The 20,708-nt window shown below is 47.3% G+C and overlaps 1 protein-coding gene across 1 annotated transcript in view; it reads right to left on the reverse strand.

Moving 5' to 3' along the window:
* Nucleotides 1–699: 699 nt before the first annotated feature.
* Nucleotides 700–20,708, reverse strand: part of LOC126539913 (heat shock protein 60A-like) — a 44,755-nt gene continuing 24,746 nt past the window's right edge. Inside the window, 4 exon segments of the mRNA XM_050186734.3 lie at nucleotides 700–1,409; nucleotides 1,412–1,529; nucleotides 8,761–9,096; nucleotides 19,262–19,625. Coding sequence (XP_050042691.2) covers nucleotides 1,201–1,409; nucleotides 1,412–1,529; nucleotides 8,761–9,096; nucleotides 19,262–19,625 — 1,027 coding nt within the window. The 3' untranslated portion in view covers nucleotides 700–1,200.

Raw genomic sequence — 20,708 nt, forward strand, 5'->3', positions numbered from 1 at the left:
ACGTATTCTACAATTGTTAATTTAGTAAGCGAATGTTTAGAAGCTTATACAGCCGATAAAGTTACTATCCTTACTTCATACAGCTACCTACCAATTTGCTATCGCAATCGGCGCTTCGCCTTTCTGATGGAACTGCGAATCTTTTATAAGACATTACTGACAAGATGCTACCCACCAGGAATGTTCTGGAAGTTCGTGAAATTATTCTTACTGTTAAAGCTTTGAAACCTCAAATTAACAAAATTACCAGATTTCACGTTGTTTTTCCACACAAGTACAACTTCATTATATGAAGATTTGACTGAGTTTGCTATCGCAATGAAATGTACTGGCAACTTCATTAGGCGGCTGCTGTTTGGCTTCACAGAAGGAAATGCTTTATTGTAATAGAAAATTTAAATTATGGAGTTTTATGTGCCAAAACCTATATCTGATTATGAGGCACGCTGTAGTGGGGAACTCCACAAATTTGGACCTCCCGAGGTTCTTTAACGTGTACCTTAATCTATGTACATGGGTGTTTTCGCATTTCGACACTATTGTGATAGCAATTATACGGATGCTCGAGGAGAGTTTGCATAGTCACCGTTAGCACCATTGTGCTGTCGTGGTGTTGACGTGCATGCAAAGTAACATTATGTAATCATTTTAAAAAGAAGTGTCTTCTATTCCGTGTACAATGGACACAGGAGCACACAATTATCAGTCAAGCATTTTTTATGTGAACATGAAAAAGGAGACGCATATTTATTATTACACATTTTCTCTATGAACAATGACGGAGCGAAACAATGGATGGCATCTGGCACCACAGAGAGGAGCCAAGAAGATGCAAACAGATACTATGCACAATGGAAAGAAAAGGCCGGCCCCAAGCATGAGCCACCCGTTTCCCAGTCTCTACATGTGGTGTCCTCTCGATGTCAATTTACAGCAGTCAACCGAGGATGCACTGTGAAACACCATAATCAGTCTCTTGATATGCTGCACACATCCGACAGCAGAATCCAAGGCTACATGCAATTCTGAGTTGCTTACAAGCTCTTGAGCCTTGCACTCGTCACTGCTCATTCACTACACGATACGTTTAATTCAACATATTCTCACTATAGAAACAAACATTTGGGCAGAGTGCAACTAAAGGTAGGCCAAACCTCCAGCTTTCATTAGTACCCTGCAGCAAGTCCCTATGATACACTACTACTGCACTCTGAGCACTGCTGCTTGAAAGCCCCGACCAGTCTCAACCGAGATGCTCCACCGGATGTGTCGACCAGATCCTGCTGTCATTGCAGACATGTCACGAGCCGATTGCGGTGCTGCACTTCCTCTAGCAGCTGGGCAAGGTGTTGGTCGTCGCTTTCCCTTTACATGCCCATGCCACCCATGCCTCCCATTCCACCCATGCCGCCTCCCATGCCACCCATGGGGTCAGCCTTGTCCTCCTTTGGAAGCTCTACAACTACAGCCTCAGCTGTGGTCAGGAGTGAAGCCACACCAGATGCATCCAGCAATGCTGTCCGCACAACCTGCACAGGAGAGCCAACCAGTGCTATAGTAATAAGCAGTGTCCGAAACATGTGACATTTCATCACCATTTCTTCTCATGAGTTTTGGCTCGCACCAATGTCTTGCTAGCAATAACCCAATGCAGATGCTGTAGCAGTCAATCAGGGCATTGACTACTTTGGCTGCAGCATAAGCACAGTCACATCGCAAACTGACAGCAGCAGTGCCTTGTACAGTCAACCACAAAAGTTTATGGGCCACCAGATCTGAGAAAACACTGAACTGAAGAGCAGCCTGTAATAGTATCCAGCAAAAATGTGCATCACAATGTTTGCACATACTAGTGGAGGCTGCGGAGATATTAAGCTTTTTCTCAGATCCAATCTTGAGTGAAATTTTGTGGTTCACTGAACATTTAATGAACAATTCTTGATGTAAATGCCGTGCCAGTCAAGAACACACATCTACAGCAAATAGTGGCAGCTGCAATTAATGTGCAAGCCAGTTACAGCAATAGCTGGCACATTACATGCTGCAAGAGGCTCTCACATAGGCAGCATCTGTTGCAGTAAACATTTGCCAGTAATGTGCACACAAATTCCTGCCAAGATGATAGTCCTAGACTGCTTTTAGGAGACAATGCAGGCCCAACTCAAGACAAAGGAGGGGTAGATGCACCACACAGAATTACTGACCGATAATTTGGACAGCTTCATGGCACTGCAACTCTTCCCATAGACAAGGTACCGTCAAAACTCATAACTATTACAAGCCGATAGTAGCAAGAAACACTTGGAGTTTACTTCACTGTATCAGTGTTTCCTATATATCAAGTTTTGACTCTACAGTCGAACGAACTTATAATGATACAGATTTTAACAATATATCAGTTATAACAATGGAAAGCTGCTGCACCATCAACTTTAGTATGTTTGCTATGGTGAAATAACCCACTCACTACAATGCCCCCAGGCCAGATTATCAGTTGTAACGATAAAGCCTGCCTGTGCTGGGTGTCCGTGCCAAAAGGTAATTAAATGCGAAATCCTTGAAAAGAAAAAAAATATACAAATTCTAGCCACACCCCAATGACCAGCTACTCCAACAGCTGCCACGCGCTCGTTTTCCAGCCTTCTCAGCATTGCCAGCCTCACGCGCCTCTCTGCCACCCTTCCACCCCTGGGAACACGAATGGGCTAAGCCCATAGCTCTACGCTGCACCACCCTATGAAACATGAATGGAGCACGCTTACTGCACTGACAGTGCTGCGCTGCTTCCAGGCCCCTCATTCTGTGTACTTCTGCCAATGGATGAAGTCTGTCGTGCTAGCCTTTGCTGGTTGCGTCGAAGTCATTCCTGGCCACATGGGTTTTTGAGCCTCGTTTGACTCACCGCCAAAACAGAAGGTGGGCGGTCTGCCCACAGATCATTAACAACGCATGACATTGCCAGTGAAACGAAAGCGCAATGCTATAGATTTGGAAACAAAGTACTTCTAAACAATGAGGCAATCGGCGCAAATGGGCTTGCATCGAATAGTGACAGTGACGACAGCAGCGATAACGTGGCAGGGCAGGCAGCCTCGACGTCGTCCTTGCAGGAGGCCCTGCAGATGATTCAGTCCCTCCGGGGTTTATTTTTTGTGAGGGACCTTCTGCTGTACTACACAGATCACCTGGATGCCTTTGAGAAGGATGTTGGGAAGCTTTGCATAAATTAAGCAAAGCTGACAGACATGTGGTTTTCTCATGCAAGCTAGTGAGAAGTATGCGGCGAAATGCATGTGGCGATCTCGCTCCAGCATTTCTTCTGGATTTCTAAAGCTGAGAGGCTGCCGCGGCAACCTGCTCGCACTTTTAGAAAGGCCCCTTTGAGGCCACCAAAGCGATACCTTGGCGGAGCTCGCACATCACTTGCTGCCCGTGACCCCTCTTTGCAGTTGTTATAGCCGTGCCATTTTTGAACGGCGACAGCCGCGGCTTGTTACACGCGATCAGAGCATGCAAGAAGCAAAGGTAAGCAGTTAAATGAGTCAACGCAATCAGCAGCCACAGCTAAATGGTGGAAGGTGGTAGGGAGGGGCACTGGCCCCTCCGCCGTTATAGTTTTCTCATGGCTCGACCCCACCCCCATTAAACCTCATTATAACAATTATCAGTTATAAGAATCAAATTTTCGTGGCACTTGAATATTGTTGTAAGTCTGTTCAAACATATCAGGGCCAACAAAATTTCAGGCGCCTTACAGTGCCACCGAGATTAGCAACTACCGCCAGTGTCCGATATGTTGCCAGTACCTCCCCGAAACCATAAGTAGTGAATCACACTACTGCAATTGCAATGTCCAAGTAAATCCAGTACTACAGTAGCCACTGACCACAGCCAAACCATAAGACAAACTAAGCCAAGCCAAGATGCTAAGTTAAAGCTACATTTGCATGTTTGCTGTGTTGTGTGCCCTGCACATTCGGAACACGTTTCTGATGTGTTAAATAGCAGCATGCAATCAGGTGACTTCATTGTTGCTGTAACAAATGTGTGTTACTCTGAGTCACTATCAACAGCTTCTATATGGGACAATGGTCTATCCCAGCAATCATGAAATACCTGTCTTGCATCAGCTGACAGCCTCTGTGCACGGCAGCTCGATACAAAAGCAAGGTGTAGTCAGCTACGTAGCAGCGCAGACAATAGCTGGGCGCATCTCGGCAGAGTTTACAGTTGTGACCGCTTTTTTTTTTGTGTGAAGGCACCACTGCTCAGGGATACTTTCGCAACGTCGAGCCGGGGCTAAGCGGGCATTGGTTCTTGCATCACAACGTGTTTGCCTTGTGCTCTGTGCATTCATCTGGTGCTTTTTCGTGTGTATGTGAGCAAGTTGGTTTGGATCAGAACGTGTTTGCCTCATGTGATATGCATTCATCTTGTGCTTTTCACGTGCGTGTGTCTGAGCAAGTTGCTTCGCATCAGAATGTGCTTGCCTCGTGCGATATGCATTCACCTCGTGCTTTTTTGCGTGGGTGTGTGAGCAACTTTGCCTGTGCTTGCTGTGCTTTGTTTAGGCTCTTCAGTGTGCGTGCGTGCCGTAGCCAGCCTCGTTCATGTGGCGCGATGGCGCGAAACTTGTGTGCTACTCTGCGACCGAAGTGCCAAAAAGGACCAGACTGTGAAATACCACAAGTTCCCCTGCGACTTAATGCAAGTACTTTTGGATGTTCCGAAGCCTGTGCGTAACTTTGCCCTGCATAATTTTATTTACATTGTCGCGACTCTTTGAGCAGGACCCTTCCTTGCCACAATCAAGTTGTTCCTTTATGAGACATACGACACTGGTTTTGAGGTGCGATGCGAATTGACCGATTCCAAAAGCCTTTCTACGCATGCACTAAACTGGCGCGATGCGAGTCCCCCTTGCGGTGATTATCGTAACTAGACTTCGTTGGAAAACAACACGGGGCAACGCGGACACTCCGGACGGTGTTGCTACGAAAAAACTAGTGGTTGTGCTTGTTCTTTTTTTTTAGTATGCCGGTTAATTGTGTCGCCTTTGGGTGCAAGAGTTACTACTATAGAAACAAGAAGTCGAGCTCCTTCCGATTTCCACCTGCAAAAACATGTGAAGAAGGCTCATGTGGATATCTGCAGAGAGGCATGCAAACCCTGTCGGCTCCTTGAATCTGCTGGGCACAATTCATCACCGGCAAATTTCCTTAAAAAAAACTCCGAGTGACCATCGTGTCGTAACCTCCCTCTCAAACGTACGCCAGCCGTCGAAGCTGATAAATCATCCGGAGTATGTGCCGACAGTGTTCATGTGCAGCAATACTCCGGGCGAGGCTGTGTGAAAAGGCAAGAGGACCACAAACTTAAATAGGCAAACGTGCTGTGAAAAAAATTTGTATTGCTGCCCTGTGGGTCACGATGTTACGTCACCATGCATAGGGACTGTGAAAGGAGTGTAGGATACCATCGGGGTGTTGATTCAAGTTCGCTCAGCTCTAAATAGTTCTGACCCTGTCACTAGTTTGACTGCTTCGTTATTGTAGGCACTCGCATAAGGTCTACAACACGTCGTCGTGCCGATTTGAAGGTGGTTCGTTGTCTCTTCGGCTAGCTTGTTATCCACCACTCATATTCTGCGTGTTTTAACGTACCATCGTTGGCCGTGTTTCATACGTTTCCTTGGTAGACACACTAACAGGACAGTGTGAGCCCAACCCCTCTTTTCTTTTCTCCCCCCTCTGTTTTCTTTTTTTTTTTTTGAGCTAGTGATTTAGCACTGCGCTGCTTTGAGTTGCACCAGCCACACAGGTAACATTTTCTAATGTAAATGCAGCACGTGAGTTATTTTATGAAGCCGACGCACTAAATCGTACAGTCAACTGTATTTGCTTGTAACAGAAACACATTACATTACTGTACAATAATGTGGTGCACTAGCATTTCTGCTTACTGAGAAGTTATCATAACCTACAACTTAGAGGCAGCAAAAATTTATTTTAATACAGTAGTTAATGATCTGAGCATAAAAAAATGTGACATTTTTTTTAACAATTCCTAAAAGTATCTAAACATTGTTGCTTGGCGGTATATGACATATGTTATCATACCTGCCAACCTGGCGAGATAAAAAATCGGAAGACTTTATTCGTGCCAAGAGGGGGGGGTCAAACTTTTAGGCAGTGTTCGAGTCCTTTTGCAGGGACCTTGCAGTGGCAGGTTTTGCTCACTTCAAAAATTTGTCCGAGTAGCTTTGCTCAAAACATGGTCCAGACTGACGGCCCTTCACTAGCAGGTGTTGGAGGGTTGTGTTGCAAATTGATGAGCGGAACTCAGTCCTAGTTTTTCGCGCCTTGCAAAAATCCTCTCACACTCTGCCTTGCTATACGGCATCACGAGTAAGTCGAGCATCACCTTAGCAACTCGGTGAAACATGCTTTCCATCAGCGTTTTTCTTTTTTCCAACCACAGACCACTGCATGTCCCACTTTTCTTCATTCAGAATGTGCTCTTGAAGACTGTACGCCTGTAGTATGGCAAACTCGGCTTCAAGAGCATCTAAAGCATCTTCAGCAGATTCAGTGGAATCTCGGGGCAGCAGCTGAGAGAAACTGAATAAAAAAACGAAGACTCGAGAGCGATGCCTGTGAAATAAATTTCAGGTTGGCCACCTCCGCATCCTTCCGAGTTGCGTTTCAGAGTTGCGTTGACATCCATAATGCTTGGCCTCGTCGCATTTCGGAAACATTTTCCGTAGAAGAGGCCCAACGTGGTCAGTGACACTAAGGGGTAGGTTGCGTTCAACAAGAAATCCCGTAAACAGGCACTCCACACGTATGACACTGTCGTCGCAGTTCTTCCGGAGAAAGTTCACTATGTTGTTTTGCTGCTCAGTGGTGCGCCGCGGAAACATGCAGTTTCAAGTCGCCTTTGCCATCGTGTGCTGACGTCGCATCCACACATTGCACAAAATGCATAAGGTTCTCCTTTTCTTGATGTCAAAAAGCACGGAAATTCAGAAGTAAAAGAACGCAAAAACTTCTGCAAATACCTTTTCTTGGGCTTTGATAGTGCCATGGCATCAAGCACACAAGGATTGTAACTTTACACGGTGCACCGCGTACATACGGCCTAGCCAACACTAATCATACACACAAGCAGCAACGCCGTGCAAGCAGCAGCAACAAGATTCACCATGGAGGAAGGCCGGCATGAAATGCAAGAGCTACATTGGCTCTGGCTTTGGTCGGCTTACTAGGCACCGAAGTCGGCTGCTTAGTCGATGATACCGATGGTGCTAGTGCAGCCATTGTTGGTGATGCTGATGATTACGATGGGCTTTAGATTTCGCAGTGCCGGTTTCGCAAAAACCATTATTGCGCGAACAGAGACCACTTTTCGGGAGATATAAGAGTGATCGTACAATCAGAAAGTTCAGTTAAAAATCGGGAGTCTCCCGGACGAATTGGGAGGGTTGGCAGGTGTGTGTTATGTATAAACTGTATAGGAGCTGCCAACACAGGATCCGGTCATATACCACGCGGACACAATGTACTCGCTGCCTGTCTTCATGGACGGCTTGCACATCACTCGTACCAGTCGGTCCACCTTCTAGATCAGCAGTGGTGAAGTTAATACGTTGATTTGCCACATAGTCTTAGTCATGTAGTGCCCAGCGTCGATGCACTTGACGAGCGGTCGAAGTGTTCGAGGACAGATACCGCCAAACGCCATCATTCGTTGCAGAGCACTTCGAGGAGTCCTGTGTGCTTCAAGTCCCGTGTATTCTTCAATCATTACTCACGCACTGATTGAAAGCAATTCAATAAAGCACTAAAACGAGACAGAAAGAATTTTGTATCGATACACAGAGCATGGACTGCACGCTAGCCTAGGCCTTATTTTCCAACCAAAGGCGTGGTGCGAGGTTCTAAGTTTTCCCTGCAGGTGGCGCTCACAATTCTGGAATCACAATCACAATTTTGGAATTTTAGCCTAGGTAGGACATTAGGCAGTACAATAGCAAGAGCTTGGTGGCGCAACCCACCGCCCCGTTCCAAAGGGGACGCTCATAACATCCAGTCTGACCGGTGCGGTCCCTTCCCATTGTCGCCAGCACCTGATTGAAGTAGCGAGCTGTAGCGAGTGCTCCGATGCGAGTGCTGATGCCTCGCTGCAAGTCTCGAAGGGCTCTATTTTCTGCGCTGTTGTCGGGGCCGACGAAAGCCGCTTGAGCGTCTTTTTCATGTACTTTTTTTCCCACTTCGACATCCATCAACACTTTGGTGTCAATTCTTAGACGACCAGAGTTCCCTTCAGTGCCGTTTCCGCTGTCTTCGCTGCCGTAAGGAACGCAATCAGTCGGCGCCGACGAAAATACGCTCGAGCATCACTTTTTCATGGGCACACTTAGATAAAAGGCCAACGAAAATCTGGTTTTTCTGGCAGATTTTTGATTCCGAAGTGACACCCCCCCCCCCCCCTAAAAATTCTTATCGCCAAGGATCTATTGCATTCGATTAGAAAATATTCATCCCAAATCACTATTCATACATGCTTACATTATTGTTTACAAGGAGCAATAAACACCCTGCGCGTGTTGTGCTTTCGTCTACAGGAGCTTTTCGGCTCCTTGGTGCAACTGGGACAAACATACAGTCTTGTAGCGAAGGACTCGTGCAAGCCTATCTATCGCAGGCTCTCAAAAAAAAAAAAAAAAACCCAAAGAAACTGGTTGCAAAGGGCACTCACTTTGGTCGGGTCAATGATGCCGGCCTCGATCATGTGGACGTACTCGTTGCGCATGGCGTCGTATCCAAAGTCGTCCTTGCCTTCTACCACCTTCTGGACAACAACAGCCGCATCGACGCCAGCGTTCTGGGCGATCTGCATGCAGGGCTGCTTGAGAGACTTGCACACAATGCCCACGCCTGTACGCTGGTCCTCGTTGTCAGTCTTGATGCTCTCCAATGCCGGCAGGCAGCGCAGCAGGGCAGTGCCGCCACCTGGCACGATACCTTCCTCCACAGCAGCCCGTGTTGCGTTCAGCGCATCGTTCACGCGGTCCTTCTTCTCATTCACCTCCACCTGTGTCGGCAAGGACAGGAAACAAACTCGTGCAATGTGCCTGTGAAGAAATAAATGCACCCTCACCACAGCCTAAAGAACGGCACTGAATCAGATTAGACTGGTGCAGCAGCATTCTTTCAAAACAATCAATCGATTTGGCAGAAAACAGTTGATCTTAGCCTAGAAAGTGAAAGCCAGTTTCATGCCGTTATTACGATGCCATAACTTCCAAGGTACAGCAGTTACTCAATTCTGATGTGTACTAGATTTTCGTACAATAATAAATTATAAATGCAATGCTGTCGATTGTTCACTAAAGGTCCTAGTGGCCAAAGCCCAACATAATGAGTTATCCTCGTAGAAACATGGTGGCTGTTCAAATCATGCCATGGCAAGTTGACAAAAATGGCAAGAAAGAACTCGGCAAGAGACAAGGCGGCATTGTTCAGAGGTGGATGCTACTTTTACTTGTTTATTGCTTTACTGAAAATGCCTTCCAGCCACTGAGGTTAGAAAGAGTAGAAGCGACTGGTCAGTGACAGATTAGTCGCTGAGGTTTTTGTAAATACAGCTGTACAGTGCAATCCACTTATAACAATATTACATATAACAATGTATCGGTTATAGCTATGAGTCTGCTTAAGGGTATCAGCTTATGCATCAGCACTGTGACAAAAAGGCAACATTTTATTCATCGCATATCAGATATAACGATCAAAATTTTGCCTTCTGGATGGCATTTTCCATCCACAATATTTGACATTTGCATAGCTAAGTTCACCTTTAACGAATGCGCCGAGACAGGGCAAGAAGATTGCCTACACGAGTTTTTATTTGTCACCAGTAACGCGAAGCATGTCCCGCCCATCCCCAACTGCGAAAACCACAGAGAGCATCGCGAGTAGGCGCAGCGGGCCACAATATGGTGCCAGCCGCTTTGCGTCTGCAATCAAGAAATATACTGTATTTGCTCAAAGCTAGGCTGGCACCGATTCTAAGCTGACCCCTATAAGTCCAAAGCCAGAAAAAAAAAAAAAAAAGAAAAAAAAAAACGGCTTACCTCAAATGTAGGGAAAAAAAAAAAAACAGGCAGCATTGACAAAATGAAAGTAGCATTAATTGAACATAAACATACCGAGCTCATTCTACATCATTGCTGCTGGCTCCAGTAAATGCCACCCTTGTTGCGGCGCACGTGAAAGGCATCTCGTGTTGTCCCCTCCAACGACAGATGTTTTTCTCATGAATACCGAAGTCCCACCCGGCTTGAGATGCCTTTGTGACTAGCACAACTTTTCTTTTGAAAGCGGCACTGCAGTGGCATTGGCTTTTTTGGTGCCACTATGATAATACAATGCCGCATGCCGATACCGCACATGTCAGAATGGCGATGTTGCTCAAGTACTTCAGTTGGCTATTGGCGCGGCTAGTAGTAGCTGCGAAACGGACTTTTCTAGATGGTGCTACCTATGCACCCTTTTTATCAATTTCAATTAAAAACTGGTGCGTTTATTTAACATCCTTGAATCTCAGCCGACCTTAAAGGGTCCCTCAAACGATTTTGACTATTTTGTACCAACGTACCGAGTCCTCCTGATAATTAACTGAAACGTCCTATTCATCATTAATCGACACATGTAAGTGTTCTGCGTAAAGCGTGTAATTAATTATAAGGTTTTAAAAATGTACATCGCTGCCAATCGCAGCATACTGCTTGGCGGAAATTTCAGCCGCCCCTACCCACATCAGCCAATTGTTGTCACATGGGCAAGCTATCCGATTCGCTGCCCAGGGCGCATCATCTATAACTTTATGGTGAACAAATGACGTTTGTAATATTTGGAATAGTTAATTTGTTTTTATAAAAAGAAACAGAAAGAGAATGCACAAGAACAATTTCTCACTACATTTAAGTACTTCCGGCACATAGCAAGCGTCGTCTGCTTGTGTTACAACGTGCTCTATTTTGACGAGAGCTCCACGGTCAGAGTCAGTCTCAGTCTTTTCTGAAGTTTCGCCTGAAATTCATCTAGTACATGTCGTATAAGGCATCAATGCGGCTAAAATACTGATATTCTTAGTACGGACTTAACAATATCATACCCGCCAACCTGAAGATTTGGAAATTCGTAAAACTACAGTAAAACCTCGTTAAACCGCACCCGCTTAAACAGTAGTTTCGTTTTAAAAGTAATAAAGTCAAATCCCCGACTCAGTGGCCATTGAACATAATGTCTTTCGTATCTGCATAAACCGTACCAGCTTATTGCGTATGCATCGGTTAAAACGTAGCGTTTCAACTTTTCATCGCGCAAACATGGCGCTGCGCCGCCTCCATCGGGTGGCCCGGCAGAACAACACGCCTCAGAGATCGGAACAACGGCCTCCAAGCACCCTGTGCGTTTGCGCGTGAAGCCACATCAACATCAACATCATTTCGAAGCGGTGCCAGAGAGCGTTATGGCGTCGTGCAAGCGAGGACTCGCGCCGTTCCGAAGCTTGGATAAAAAAGACGCCAGGTGCTCAGCATAGAAGAAAAATTAGACATCGTCCGTGCTATCGAACGTGACACGAAGAAGTCGGCGCTGACACGTAACAGGGATCTGCTGTTGACTACAGTGTGTGGCATTTGGAATCCGAAGAAGTTGTTCGACTTTTCGCCATCGTTGCCTGTGTTGTTGCCGAAGTGTCGACTAGCGACAGTGATGAGGACGACACGGAGAGATAGCACGGGCGATTCAGGCCCGACAGTGGCATAAGCTGTGCGTTATGTCAGCCTCATGAATGAAATCGTCGCGACGACAATAGGGGCGTGATAACGTAACTCTATTCCAAATGAAAATTATTCCTAACTCCGGCACCCGGCAATGAAAAAGGCGCCCCCGGGACTTCTGCAGCACTACTGTGCACGTGCACGGTGAATACCTAACGCCAACAAGGAATCTGCCATGCGAGTGTTTGCCGAGAAGAGGGGGCTGGCTGAAAAGCGGGCACGCAGCTTCAGTAAGTTTGAGGCCGCTGTCGTCGTCGTGCTAGGCCGCCGCGGCATCAAACGAAAGTAACGCTTTTGTCGCGTGAAGTGAATAAATACTGCATGCTTTTTCCACTTTCATCGCACTCTCTCAGAGTTCCGTTTTCGACAGGTAAGTGGGCGACCTCATGCTATCAGTTAAACAGTACTACCGTTTAGTACGTACCTTTCCCGAGCTCCGGCCAACGAGGTTTCACTGTATCGCGGCAAGGGGGGGGGGGGGGGGGGGGGGGTGAAAGGGAGTGATGAGCGGCAGCACTTTTTTTTAAAGGATTTACCTTTTGCGACAGCTTACTCACGTTTTCACAACCGCAAGTGAAATCCGTGCCTTGGAGAGTAAAGAGTGAGAACTCCACTGGGGCACAATTTATTTTTGCAATGATTTTGCTGCTGCTGACTTTGCCTGCTTCAGAAACTTCTCCGTGTAGGTTTGCTCAAAGCAAGTACCACTCTGGTGCCCCTTGACCATCAGTAGACTTTCGAGTGTTTACTCATGCGTAGATGGAGCGAAACTGAGTTTTGTTCACGGCGCCAAATATTTTCTCGCATTCAGCATTGTTGTGAGGAATGGAGAGAATGCCCAGCATAACCACTGAAATTCTGTGGAACCCGAGCGATCCATCGACGCTTCGAACGCTTTCCAATTGCGACCACTGCCCATCACCCCTTGGCTCATTCAATGTGTCGACTGGTACCTGATATGCTTGCCCGTTGGCAAACTCGACTGCAAGTGCGTCGATTGCTTCTTTTGATTTGCCACTCTGCTGGGGTAGGATAGCAGGCAACGCCATTATAAAATGACGTACGCTGTTGAATCCAATTTCCAGAGCTTGTACTTGAGCAACTTCAGCCATGACGTCTTGTAGCAGGAATTTGTGGCGAATGTAACTGCATGCTGCCATTCAGTACAGGCGTACAGCAGAGAACTCTCTCTCAATGCAGCTCAGTGTCCCAACCACAGAGTCGGTTGTGCTGCCAATGACTATGTCTTCATTACCTTTCTGGTTCTCTGCAGCTCCATGGTCAACTTCCAGCAATGAATGACATGCCTTGACAACACCTATGCGCATAAATTTAGTCAGGAGATCCTCGAAAAGGTGGTTCAAGAGGCCCCCCAATACATAAATCTGAGGAGCCTGTGCCTGAAGAAGGCAGTGTGCCTTCTCATTTTGGAGAAAAAGACAGCATGCCCCGTCTTGCTCCTATGACAAAAAATAAAACAGGTGCACCTCACAGGTCACGTGGCTGGCTTCCCCAGAATCCTTGGTATGAAGTTCCAGTTATTTTGCTTGAGGTCCAGAATGAGCTCCTTTCTGCTTTAGAGAGAGTTCATTGCTGTCGCTGCTTTTTTCCCTCGAGGCCTGCAGCAGTCTTTTGAAGATGTGTAGCAGACTTTGGGGTCAGTGCAGGGTTCTTGGGGTATTTGCGAGGAAGTCTTCGGCATTTAATATGACCCCAAAGAAAAGCTCTGCTTGTTGCACTGCTTTGTCTCAGATTAAAAAAAAAAAAAAGCTGAGTAGTGGTTTCCACTGGTCGAGCAGCCTCTCCAAACACTTCCCCAAAACAGCCAATGTGTCGGCGAATGCCTTGACGCCTTTCTGACCTCGGCATCATGCATTTTTTGGAACTCTAAGTCGACCTTTCCGTTTCAACCTTTTCTCTAGAAAAAAAAAATGTCAATCAAAGCCTCATCAACCTTTACAAAAAGACATGAAGCTCCTTTTTGGGTGGCCAAGTTGATGAGATGGCATGGGCAACCAAGCTCTATCAAATCTGGTTAAGCCTCTCTTAATACAGTAGAAACACCGTTTTTCTTGCCGATCATGACATTGGCATTGTCCAAACACATAGCCAACAGGTTTCCAATAGGCAAATTCGAAGACTTCATCTCGTCCAGAACCAGATTTGCAATCTTGTGACCCGTCACTTCTCCTTGGATTCTCCCGAGGCAAAGAAGGTGGCTTTTGACTACTCGTTCCTTTAACGAAATATGTTGTAAAAAGGGGTAAAGCTGTGTTTCCCTATAGGGAGTATGCACCCATGTCACAATAGCGATGCATTCTGGAAGCGGCCGCCATTTTTTGTACTAGGCACTGGCATAGGTACAGGCGGCTTGCCGTCAGCACGGTTGCGGCAAGCTTGAGCAGTTCCTATCAAGCGGTCTTTGGTGGAAACAACCAACGTTTTTGCGAGGGGCGTCGTGATAGCGTGATTCTGGTAGCCATGGCGGCCTGCACTATCATTGGGTGCACCGAACGGTCACAGATGAAGGAGCAAAAACTTCGAAACAACAAGCCGGATGTTCACTTCTTCAAGTTACCCAAAGTTCGCCGGAACAAGTGCGCAAAAACAAAAGCTTTCAGAAAGGCGTCTGCGTGAATGGGCGGCACCGATACACTGAGAATACCTTGGTCCTGACCTAGACAAATATAAAGTCTGCTCCCTGCACTTCATTACAGGTAAGAGCCAACGTTGATTCGAGGAGCGGAGCGCGGCGGCTTGTACAAGCGACTGCCGCTCGCTTGGAACGGTTTGTTTACGCAGAGACCGCAAGCTCTTGCGCTATGTACACTTAGCGCGCGCACTTTTACGATCATGCAGGGTCGCCGTCACAACTTTTCGATGGCTGCAATCCAGACTGAGTCTCCATTTGGGTTACAGCGACGCCGTTGACAAAGGTAGTGAAGCCCGCTACGAACGGCAGAAGAGGCGACGATTGACAGCGTATGCAGCTCACAAAACAGCACAACCTCCAGTTTATACTACAGCCTCGGAAGGTATGAAAACGTGCACGAAAAATGGCATGCATTTGAAAACTGTTCATGCATGAAGACTTACGATTGTTTATTCCAGTGGCCGCCAGCACTGGCGAGTCCCTGCCCACTTACGAGGTACACACCACTGAATGTAAAACTTCTCTCGTACACATCCCTGGTACGAACAAAGCTAGAATATGCATCCGCTATCTGGATGCCCTAACCAAATCTGATAAGTTCGTTAGAATCACTACAGAATCGAGCAACTAGATCCATCCATTCGTGCTATTCATACAATATCAGCATATCATCTTTAACCCTTTCGCTGTCACGGACGTATCGGTACGTCATCGCGCTTCCCCCCTACAGTGTCACTGACGTACCGGTACGTTCTCTATCGTGCGTTCAAAATTTCACGCCTGAGCGCAAAGCTGGCGCTCCTAAACTGGCCACGCCATCTGTTGACTCTTTCTACAAGTTTGTATATTCGCCCCGACCTGTGTAATACATGTATTGAAGAGTACGGCGCGACTGCCACTCCCCCCTTTCTCTTCGCTGAGTGGCGCGGTGGCTCCGCGTTCGGTGGATCATGCGTCGCGCGTGTAGTTATGGGTTCAAGGGTTGTTCTGCCGTCTCCGCTGGTTTGAAGGTTTTTATTTTTCTTCTGTTGGTATGTTTGCTACGGCGCGTCAAGTTCAGGCGCACGCGCCGTTGCCTCTCCGAAAAGAGTGACTCGATTGCTGCTTTCGCTCTCTCGCCGCACCCTCGCTTCCTATTTGCAGCAGTAAACATAAAGCCCTTCGAACTTTGTTTAGCCGTTTTCCATCTCCCTCTGTCTTCTTGATCACGCAACGTCCCGTTTCTCTCCGTTGTGCGGGCGACTGAAAGCGCATCCTCCCTGCGCGCGGTTACTTTCGAATGGCTGAGCGCGCGGGACCTTTGTCTGCTCATTGGAGCGGTGGCTCAATTCCGATTCAGAATACGAGCCGAGCTTGGATTTGGACTCTGACAGCGTCTCATGCGAGGAAGAGATGAGTTCCGCATCGTCAGATTTGGATGTTGAACGGATGTTAGTCAGGCTGATGATGATGTTTACTACCAACAGCTGCAGAACACTGAATGTGCATATTGCATTGACTATGTTATTTGTATACCAATCATAATCAAAAATAAATTGCTATGCTCGTTCCCTGAAACCAAGCCGACACTGGGGTTGCGTCACGGCCAGAAAGGTCCGACAGCGAAAGGGTTAAAAGCGAAATCCGGTTTAACAAATCTTGCTCGTCGTCGTCAAATCGCCAGTGTGTGTTCCATAAGTTTCTTTTTCAGCCTGCTTTGTATTCTGCCCTACATCAGCCCTCTGGTACGCATTTCACTCCGCATTGGTCATCTCCTGCAATTTGGCCGTCCACATACTCACACTAGGTTTGCTGCATCCTTCTTTCCTCGCTCAGCCATAGACTGGAATGGCCTTTCACACGACGTCACTGTAACCACTTGTCCATCGACATTTTTCGGTTGTATAACTTCAATATTTAACCAATAATCTTTTTTTGTATATGCAATTACTTATACCTGTACCCACCCCTCATGTAATACTCCCCCATTGGGTGTCTTTAAGGTAACAAAGTGAAGTCAAGACCAAGGGCCTAAAATGTCCGGCTGAAGTGCCCAAGTATCTGTACCTAAAAAGCATAAACACAATGGAGGAAGAGGTCAAGAAAGTTGGCAACCAAGTGCAGGGTAATTGAAACTGTAAGTAGGCAACCTGGAGTCATCAGAAAGAGAGAGAAACAAAGACAGTTAATTTGATGCAAAGAATGGAAACGAAGAAGACCAGAGAGATTTACAAGAATAGGAATAAAGAAATTAAAATGGAAATTCTGTACAACACAAAGGGAAGTGCCTTGCTATTTGAGGCTCGAGCCGGTTTCCTAGGAACAGAAACATACTGAAGCAAATATTCGCAATTGCCGTAAGAACCGGAATAGAGGTCGAGCTTTTTTTTCAAAAAACCATCGCGAGAAGTCGACCCTTGACCTATATACTGGACATTGGCGGAAAAACTACGGAAGTCTTGCAACAATGGGCGGATGAAGTAAACAGCCGCCTTTGCCATCGCCATCAGCAGCAGCGCGGCGTGGCAACATTGTGGCACCGGCATTTTGCGTTTCCATTGTCGCAAAGTTATATTAATTAAAGGCTGTATTTTCATTTTGTTTCAAAATGAGCGGAAGCCGACGGCAACCTGGCGGCACAGCGCAAACTTGGAGTATCCGAAAAGAGCATTCGGTAGTGGCGGAAACAAAAGCAACGTATTACAACTTGCAGCAACCAAAAGAAAACGTCATTTCGTGGCCGGATCGCAGCGGACTGCAGAACTGGAAGGCAAGGTTGCGGAGTCCGTCCGAGAGCTGCGTGTAAGATCGCTGCCTGTGACTGCCGAATGCATCCGTTTGAAAGCGGTAGAGATCGCACGTGCCTATGGACTGGGCAGCGAGAAGCACTCATCATCCGACTCGGATCAAAGGCATTGCTCTGATTCGGAGTAGCGCATGCGCACTTCGTGCCCTTCTGTGTACTGTACACCCAACGAATTTTTAACAGTATCGCACGACCATCAACCCGGGTGTTTGTCAGCACCTTATCACGGCACGGAGCGGCGAAATAGCGAAAGTAAGGGCATGTGTACGCATGCGTGTATCTCGTTTGTTTCGCTGCTCAGCGCGATTAATAAGGTGTTGACAAGCACGCGGGTCGATGGTCGCGCGATACCGCTAAAAGCTTGGCCAGGTGCACATACGAGCAGCATTTAAATAAATACTGTCACCATTGTGCAACCCGCTGAGTCGCATTTGTTTCAAGGTAAGGGTGTCATGTCTTTCGGTACTTTTGCCATTGAAAAATATTCTTTTCATTTTTAGAATTCGTTAGTTGGGGGATCGACCTGTATTCCGGTCCGACCTATAGTCCAGTTTTTACGGTAGATGAGGCATGTGTACGCTGCAGTAAAAATTTGGAGACCCCTCAGCACACCCAGCGATAGCAGCACGTAATGTACTACTTCAAGAAGTGCTTGGATTTAGATGGAAGCATTAACCGGTGAGCAGTGGATACATGCAACAGACGTTTATAGTATTGGCGGAAAAGCAGGGAAGAGACTGACACTACCGAAACCATCCCAGGCATAGGCAGTGTTACCACGTACAAAGAGATTTATACACGAATGCTAGAAGGAAAAGCATTGATAGAATATCTGAGCAACTCAAGCAGGCTAGACATTTTGTACCCGCTCCGTTTCAAGGAGGACGCCCATAAATCATCATCACCACATCGCCTGCGATTATGCTTCATTATGCGACGAAACTACGCTTCACGCATAAAGAGAGATAGGAAAAAGAAACCGGCACCTGCCCTTTCTGCACTCTCTCAGCAAGCGCATAAATGCACCGTGGAAGCAGCGGGAGAGCCCACTTAGTGGGCTCTTCTGCTGCTGCTCCCCATTCTCACCATCTCCTCACCATCTTTGTCCCACCATCTCACGGGAGTGGGCTCTCCCGGTGAGATGGTGAGACAAAGCTGCAAATTTTGCTGGACTCAAAGTACAAGCTCGCACCGGAGTGCCGCTGTCATGAAGGCTGCATCCAGGGGCCATGCCAATCAACTAATTAGGGCAGCCTTTGTGTGCCAAGGCGAAACCCTCAATGATAGTGAAACCAACATGCTGGTAGTCGCTAACATTACCGAGCTCTGGGAGCTCAACGCAACTGATGGTAAAATAGGTGGTGCTTCGATGGAAGAGTTTCCGAGTGCAGATAGTGCTGCCTCATTCTACCAAGAGACATCCGACTGGGCGATCGTTGTCTCAACAGAAGGCAGTGTTGTGCGACGAAGGCGACAACAGCAGCAGCAGTGATGACGAAATTGACAGTGGCCCCTCTTTGACACCGACGCTGATTGAGTCGCTCATTGATTTCATGCAAACTAAGTTATTGCCGCCAGTGTTCGCACAGCAACTGGATGCGATGCACACTGCAGTTGTGAACCGAAACCCCTGCAAAAGCAAGTGCAGACTTCCGGCTATTTCAGTGCGCCTAATGCTTGACACGCTGTTAGAAGATATATTTTTCACTGCCTACATTGTACATCTATTTTTAGTGCAAGTGTCATACTTGATTTCATAGAGTCGAAGGTATATTCAGTAGTTCTCTTTTTTTTAAAGCAGCAGTCCAGATATAACCGATCATCGTTATAACAACTGGATTTTTTGTTCTCATTGATATCGTTATATAAGTGGACTGCACTGTACTTGCAACAAATTTCCAGAGATATCACTTCTGCACCGATACCCACCGAGTTCCTAGCTAAGATACGATTGCACAAGCCCCCCACGTACCTCGCTAGAGCCGCCAACACGCAGCACTGCCACGCCGCTAGCCAGCCGAGCGAGGCGCTCGCCCAGCTTCTCCTTCTCGTACTCAGAGTTGCTGAGCTCGATCTCGTCACGAATCTGTCCCACCCGGCGGTCAACATCCTCCTTCTTGCCCTTGCCCTTGAGTAGGAGCGTGTCATCCTTGGTGATGATCACCTCCCCGACCTGGCCGAGGTCAGACGCCTGCACGTCCTCCAGCTTGATCAGGTTGGCCTCGTCGCCAAACACGATACCACCCGTTGCCACCGCCATGTCCTGTAGCGTTGCCTTGCGGTTGTCCCCAAAACCTGGAGCCTTCACTGCTGCAACCTGGAGGCCCACTTTCAGCCTGCAGGTGAAAAAGCATTCGACTATAGTTTTATACGTGGCCACTGTCAAAAGTAAACTGAACAACACAGATATACAGTAAAGCCTTGTTAAAACAAAGTTGGCGGGAAACATGGATCAGGTACACACCAATAATAATATTTGGGGTTTTACGTGCCAAAACCACTTTCTGATTATGAGGCACGCCGTAGTGGAGGACTCCGGAAATTTTGACCACCTGGGGTTCTTTAACGTGCACCTAAATCTAAGCACACGGGTGTTTTCGCATTTCGCCCCCATCGAAATGCGGCCGCCGTGGCCGGGATTCGATCCCGCGACCTCGTGCTCAGCAGCCCAACACCATAGCCACTGAGCAACCACGGCGGGTTTAGGTACACACCAAGTGATGTACTAATTAACAAACAGTGGCAGATAGGCGGCTATAGACTTAACGGCCAGAGAAGAACTATGTCTTAATTCTCACTCAAACACATGCAGATGAGCTTGAGTTGCGGGCTGGCAGCAAGAAATCCATTTTTAACTTGAGGCCGTGGCAGTCTTGCAGCGACGATGACATCTTCATACTCAACAAGGACCCACTTTTTTGTGAACGCCCTTGTGACGGTCAATGCAAACATTGCGTTGGATACTGCAGTGCCACTTACAGTCGCCGACCGTTTATTCGGACCTCACGGGGACTGCGAAAATGTCAGAATAAACAGGTGTCCGAAAAAGCAGATTAAGTAAAAAAAAAAAAAGAAATCCTTTATTTTCACGCACTTATTCAGGCGCGGCAGTAGGCTTGAAAAAATCGTGAATGCGCCGTTGCATGCTGTTCCGTCTACGCGCAGTCAGATAAGCCTGAATCTCGGTGAGGGCCGTACTGTACAGTCACTATCGGCGGCTGAAAGCACAGTCACTGCTTGTACACCGTATCGCGTCATCTTCCGACTCAGTCATCGTCCGGCGGTGCAGCAGAAACCTGACGAATGATCTCGCCGTCGTCGAGTTCTGCGCATGTCAGTACAGCAGTGTCAGCAGCTGTGAAACTGTCAAATGAGACGGTGTCCGGAATCGCAATGCAACCACTGCGCAGGTCTCGACG

The sequence above is a fragment of the Dermacentor andersoni genome, chromosome 2, assembly GCF_023375885.2.
Source record: "Dermacentor andersoni chromosome 2, qqDerAnde1_hic_scaffold, whole genome shotgun sequence".
Taxonomy (NCBI): Eukaryota; Metazoa; Arthropoda; class Arachnida; order Ixodida; family Ixodidae; genus Dermacentor; species Dermacentor andersoni.